This window comes from Humulus lupulus, chromosome 5 (genome assembly GCF_963169125.1).
Source record: "Humulus lupulus chromosome 5, drHumLupu1.1, whole genome shotgun sequence".
Classification (NCBI taxonomy): Eukaryota; Viridiplantae; Streptophyta; class Magnoliopsida; order Rosales; family Cannabaceae; genus Humulus; species Humulus lupulus.
The window spans coordinates 15,837,782-15,845,173 of NC_084797.1; the positions used below are offsets into that span (position 1 = coordinate 15,837,782).

Consider the following 7,392-nt stretch of genomic DNA (forward strand, 5'->3'; position numbering starts at 1 on the left):
ATGATAAGGACAAGAAGGCAGTTTGGGTTGCAAAAAGAGCAAGTCAACCAAGGGTGTAGTTTCTTTTGTCATGGCATAGTCCTGATGATCCAGATAAAGGTTCTTTTTTTAAGGCTTTCACAGAGAAAACAAAACCCAGTTCAATATCTGGTTAGGTGAAAATGTTTATCAAGAGATTGGATAAGTAAGATATTTTTTTCTTGGTGTTATGGAGTATATAATATTCTTATTCTAGAACAATGCATTATGCTATATCAGTCAATTAAAACTATTTCAGGTCTGATCAAATTAAGGCAGTAGAAATCCTTAGTAGTTTCTGCATAATCTTAGCAACATTAGATTGTCTTGGCTTGATATGCACATATGAAAGTTAAACTCTATTGACCTCAAGAGCTGCATTGAGACTACAATTATGGTTAGTTTTTAGAATATCTTTATGCTCTAAATTTGAACTCTTGCAACCACAAACAAATTTCAGATTCCAAATTTACAATTGGCTTAATTGTATTCAAATTATGTGAGCAGTTGCTGCCCTGTTTTCATGAAACTTTTGTACTTTAAATGATTTATTTTTTTCCAATTCTCTTCTTGAAAATGTGTTTCTAAATTTATTTGACAAAGCTATTCAAGAGACACTATTATCACCATTCACAGTCCACCAACCATCCCATCCCTGTTCAGGAGGAGTTGTACTGTGTTTACTATTTAATTGCTAGAATACTGGTTCTGTATGTTTCTTATACTGCTGGAGTGTTTACTGTTGGAGTGTTTATTACATACTCTTTTCTTTGCTGCCATAGTTACTGTTTTATTGTTGAAAAACTATTATGTGTACTGTGTTTACTGTTTTATTGCTAGAATACTGGTTTAGTTTTTTTGTATTACTGCTGGAGTGTTTGGTATTCTATATGTTCAATCGCTGGTTCATTTCTTATTTATTTTAGGCGATTAGCAATAAGTTTAAAGAGATGAGGAAGAAACAACTCCCACATACATGCAGCAGGAGAGGATATGCTCGAACAATGGATGACATGGTAAAAATTTAATAAATATTTTTGGTAGCTAAACCTAAGAAAATATATGTTCTCTTTCTAAAAAATGTACTTGGATACAGAGTAGGGAAAGCTCAAAACCTGTAACAAGAGTTCAAGCTTTCTTAAAGACACACACAAAGAAGAATGGTGAACCTGTGAATGCTCAAGCTGCTGAAGTTATTGTAAGTAATTTACCCTTTGTTTGTAGAAACATATGTATTTGTATGTACATGGACTTATTTAACAGTCAACTTGAAATGATTTATAGGAGAAGCTACAAGTTCTTGCAAATGAAAAACCAGATTCATGCACAACACAGAATATTGTACAAGATGCTATCACTATCATATTTGGTCCTAACAAGAATGGTAGATCATTAGCTAATGGGAGGGGAGTAACTAATACAAAGTTAGCTATTCTAAGAGCAAGAGATGACCATATTTCACAATTGGAATCAAGTCAATGTGAGATGAAGAATAAAATGTCTGAGATGATGAATCTTATTAATACTATTGCAAAAAGTGTAAACATTCAGGTAAATTAAATTAATTGACTTCTGTTTATTTTACTCTATTCATTGAAAATTATAAATGACTAAATTATTCTCAAACTTGTAGGGGTTTACTCAACCAAGTGAAGCGGAGTCACACATGCCTTCTCCTATGGTAACTACAATTTTAATTACTACCTATCATTTCACTTTTAATTTTTTAAGTATCAATATTATCTATAAATAAATATATGTTTTATCATGTAACAGAGTGTTAATAATCTGAAGTTCACTCCTGAAAACAATGCTTGCAATTTACTTGATTGGAATGGAAGTGGAGAAATTGTTGCAGAAGGTCGATGGTCTTCTAGTGATCCTTTATGTGAGGTGCATCATCTTCGTCTTGGGCCTAATGCAATGAGAGTTTGGGTTGATGTTGCTAAGAAACCTACTGCATATTTATGGAGACCAACATCACATATGAGTACAATTGAAGAAGCGGTTGGTTGCACTGTTGCTTGGCCTTCTAATAAAGTTACAATGAGGTAAAATTTCATGCAACTTAAACATTATTTATAAATAGTACAACAAATCAGCTGTAGTAACTAATTATATCATCAAAATATATAGGAAATGAACATAATGGATGAAATTCAATTGTTTCTTGGTAGATATCTTTGGTACGTATCTTTGCATAAAATTAACTAATGAATGAACATGTGTTTTCAACTATTTTGGCTACATTTGTTTTCTTAATTTTATATATTTTTCACTCTTACAGGTGCACAACTAATGAATGAAGTGTAATATTTTGGAGGGACGCCCATGATCAACAAATTATGAATCAGTTTGTTTTAAAACTTTTGCTTATGTATTTTGTCTTGCAATATACTCGTACTTTTGGGATATTGATATTTTAGCTTTATGTAGCGAACATATTAAGAATATTTGAATTTATGTTAAGGTATAATTTTTAATGTGTTATATGTTTATCATTTGTTGCAATTATTCATATGTTAAAAGATAAAAAAATATAAAAGTTTTTGTTATGCCATGAAATTGTTCATATGACAATTAATAAATGTTAGGAAAATGATTAATGATAACAATTTTAAAAACGCTATTAAAAGTAAGGATGATTACAAACAAAAAACGCTACGACGGATAACTAATTACATTCTTAAAACGCTATTGTATATCTTTACATAACAATTTAAAAACGCTATTCACAGTAAGTACGACTACAAACATAAAACGCTACGACTTATAATTAATTGCATTTTAAAAACGCTATTAAAAGTAAATAATACTACAAACATAAAACACTATGGTTGATAACTAATTACATTTTAAAAACGCTATTGTATACCTTTCAACATCATTTCTTCATAACGTTTGAAAAACGCTATTAAAAGTAAGTATTTTCAATTTAACATAATCAATGACTACATACATAAAACGCTATGACTGACATCTAATTATATTTTTAAAACACTATTATATATCTTTCAATAGCATTTTTACATCACAATTTAAAAACGCTATGAAAAGGTCCAGACTTTTAATAACATGGGATAATATAGCGTTTGTAATAACGCTATCGTTTGTTAAAGACAGCGTTTTAAAAACGCTATGGAATGCAGTTTTTCTTGTAGTGGAACCTTAAAAATACCCACACCCAAAATCTTTATTTTCTCCCTCAAAAATAAAAATGAAACTAATATTTATGTTTTTAAGTAAGAAAAATGGTTTCAAATGGTAAAAAAAAAGCATAAAAAATGGTATATTTAGTGAAACCCTCGAGAGAGTACGAAAACAATGGAGGTTTTCTGGGTTTGACGTTTGAGATTTTTGCTTCAGAGAGACGAATGAGGCGAGAGCTATATATTAAGGGTATTAAAACTCTTTTACTTCGGTTCTTATATAAGAACCGAAGTAAAAGCCTTCAGGGCCGCGTTTGGTTTGCTCCACTTTTCACTTCAGTGAAAAGCCCCAATATAGTGTGCAAACCAAACATGACCCTTGCTCATTTTCTATTTTAACTTCGCTTTTTTAAGAAACCAAAGTAATAACCTATTTTCATGTTCTACCATCCCCAAAAGCGAAGTAAAAACCCATTGAAAGGCTTTTACTTTAGTTTTATTATATTCTATGTGTAAAAAATGAAGTAAAAACCTATATTTCTAGTAGTGCTCATTTGTTGTCAATAAACTATGCCAGTTTATGCATGCACCTACTGATGTTCTTTTTAAGGCAGTAAAGCGTGTCTTGCGTTATTTAAAGGGTACTGGTCATTATGGACTCTCCTTACATCGCCACTCTGCTCCTTCTCTTGTTTGCTACACTGACGTTGATTGGGCGTCTTGCCCGGATGTGCGACGGAGCACAAGTGCTTATTGTGTGTTTTTTGGCAACAACCTTATTTCGTGGTCTTCATCTAAACAAAAGTTCGTCTCTCGCTCGAGCACGGAGTCTGAATACCGTGCGTTGGCTAACGGTGCTGCTGAATTGTCCTGGATTCAGTCTCTACTTCATGAGTTACATATTCCATTATCTGCTCCGCCTCTACTCTACTGTGATAATATTAGTACTTTGCGTCTTGCTTCCAATCCTGTGCTTCACTCTCGAACAAAACATGTTGAGATAGATCAACACTTTGTGCGTGAAAAAGTTGCTCGACAAGCTTTGCAATTGGCCTATGCTCCTATTGCAGAACAAATTGCTGATTGCCTCACCAAACCTTTTGTCACTGCTCAATTCTAGGAGTTGCGTTTCATACTCACTGTCCTCCCTCGGCCTGTTTGTTTGCGGGGGGATATAAAACAGTGATTAATCTTTGTGTTTGCTCTAATTAAATAATTAGTTAGAATTTCCCTTTTTATAATTATAGTGGTGTTGTACACGTTTTGTAACAGAATTCTGTTACACCTTGATATTGTGGAGCCAAGGCTCTATATATGTAACCTGTACCTCATTCTAAAATTCAAGGAATACAACACTACTTTTTCCTTCACTGTCATTCTTTTACAAGGAGTAGCTGCTTCACTATTCCCGGGTGGTCACACTGCACATTCAAGATTCAAAATACCTCTTGATTATGAAAATAACATTACATGTGCAGTTAGTAAACAATGTGGATTAGGAAAATTACTCCAGCAAACAAGATTAATAATTTGGGATGAAGCTCAAATGTCTCATTGTCGATCAATAGATGCGCTAGATGAACTACTCAAGGATATTAACAACTCTACTAAACCATTTGGTGGTGATTTTTGTCAAGTGTTACCTTTGGTACAAAAAGCAAGAAAAGAAGAAACTATTGACGCAAGCTTAGTCAAATCACATTTATGGCCACTTTTTGAAAAATTCCGTTTGATGAAAAACATGCGCGAAAGATTAGATCCACAATTTTGTGAATTTTTACTCTCTGCTGTAATGGAGAGGAACCAATCAATGATATTGGAAAGATCAAAATTCCGCACTCCATGATCATTCCATACGAAGAAGATACTTTATCATTAAAAAATCTCATCAATGCAGTCTTTCCAAATTTAGAGTAATGCTTAGAAAATTCATATATGATGACACATCGAGCAATACTCACACCAAAAAATGATTATACTGAAGTAATCAACAACTTGCTCATACAACTTTTTCCTGGTGATGTTATTACGTATTATAGCTATGATGAAATGGTCGATAGTAATGAAGACAATTTCAATGAAGATTTTTTATATAGTTTCACCCCTAGTGGATTTCCACCTCATCAATTAATGTTAAAAAAAATTGTCCTATCATATTACTTCAAAATATTAATGCTTTTGAAGGATTATGTAATGGTACACAATTGTTGTGTCGACCCTTTAGCTCAAATTTAATTGATGCAGAAATAGTTAGCGACCAACATTATGGAAAGTGAGTTTTCCTTCCAAGAATTCTATTCATACCTATTGAGACTCAACACAATGCATTTTCATTTCAAAGAACTCAGTTTCCAATTCATATAAGGTTTGCTACGACCATAAATAAAGCTCAAAGACAAAGTTTAGACTATGTTGGATTATACTTTCCTGAGCCTGTATTTTCTCCTGGCCGGTTATATGTTGCTCTATCTAGAAGAAAAACTGCCCAATCTATCAAAATATTTATCCAACATACTCTTTATAATATCCATGATTTTAGTCATACTAAAAATATTGTATACCATGAATTATTACAATTGAGCAAATGATTGTGACATAATAATTTTAAAGTTCATTACAGCTTATACATGTGAGCTTTTTCAAATATATTATAACAACTAAAACTTTTGTCTTATAGATTATCTTATTTGACCAATTATGTAACTTATCATGATATATTTATTTAATAAGACAAATTTACATATTTCTCATTCATTTTGCTTATCAATTTTTGAAATCTTTTTGCATACAGGTCCAAACCGCTTCATCCAATGAAGTTTATAAAAGAAAAATTTCCTAAAACTCAAAATTGGGCGGCAAAAGTGGCAGTAGTTGACAAGCGGGTCCCAACAAAGTCTCGACGTAATCCTTCTACATATCAACACTTACTGTTAGTTGATGAAAAGGTACTTTGAAAGTTGTCTGCCTTATTAATGCACTTCTTGATCACCTATATAAGTGATAATAATTGTAGACATTGACCACATATATAATTAAAATTAATACAATTTATTTAAATATTACGTTCATAATGTTTATCTGATGAATATAATTTACTTTTAGTAATTAATCAATTACTAGTATATATAATTTAGGAAATATATTCATTTGGTACCTTGTATTTTTGCAAAGTATCATTTTGGTACCCTCTGTTTTCAATAACGCTCATATGGTACCCTGTATTTTAAAATCGTACATATTTGGTACCCTAAACTCAGATTTGATAGATAAAATTTTGTCAATATGATCAAACTGTCATCAGTTATATATGTAATTATGTAATTAAATTTAAATTTGTAACTTACATAATTGACAACAGTTTGATTAAATTGACAAAATTTTATCTATCAAATATGAACTTAGGGTACTAAATATGTAGGATTTTAAAATACAGGGTATCATATGAACATTATTGAAAACAGAGAGTACTAAAATGATGCTTTGCAAAAACATAGGGTACCAAATAAGTATATTTCCTATAATTTAACTATTAACCCTTTTTTGCCGTGTTTTTTTAAGTAAGTTTGTGAATATTTGATATATTTGTTTATTATAAATGAATTTCCTTTAAAAATAACTAATCAAATTGCATTGTCTACAAGGAAAATCTGTTTATGGTTTTTTTTTACTGCACTATAATTTAAAAAATTTATATGCAGCATGTGACTAAAGAGCGTTTGCATAAATTAATATGTATATTTAGGTGGTTTATTGTTTGGGCCTTCCACAATAAAGAATAAAAAAAAGCATATATATTTCTTAGTTGGATATTTTTTTTTTGAAGAAAATAATATCAAATTTTATAAAATTATTTTGTGTTAATTCTTTTCATTTTGCATTATTACTATCTTGTAGTATTACTCTTCTTTTTCTTTTTAACAAAATTACTAAATAAATGTGTTTAAATTAATACAAAATGCATGTTGTCAACTAAAAAGATTTATAATACATATAATTAACAAAGGAAGAGTGAAAAGGCATTTAATTTAAATTAATAATATTATATAATATACAGTGGACCAACAAAAAAAAAAGGGATGGTTATATAAGTTGTAACAGCAGCAGTAAATTACTATTTGATATCATATTTTCTCTTTTGATTATTTGCATCTTCTTTCACTATTAAACTAATCAGTCAAGTTTTCCTCCGTTTTGATTATTATGTACTTTTTCCAGGGAACAACGA

At 30.7% G+C, this 7,392-nt stretch overlaps 1 protein-coding gene across 1 annotated transcript; it reads left to right on the top strand.

The window, feature by feature from the left end:
* Positions 1 to 1,248: 1,248 nt before the first annotated feature.
* On the top strand, positions 1,249 to 2,073 carry LOC133778883 (uncharacterized). Its single transcript, XM_062218900.1, has 4 exons — positions 1,249 to 1,260; positions 1,303 to 1,569; positions 1,652 to 1,699; positions 1,795 to 2,073. Exons 1-4 carry the CDS (start codon positions 1,249 to 1,251, stop codon positions 2,071 to 2,073), a joined length of 606 nt encoding a protein of 201 aa, XP_062074884.1.
* The last annotated feature ends 5,319 nt before the right edge of the window (positions 2,074 to 7,392 follow it).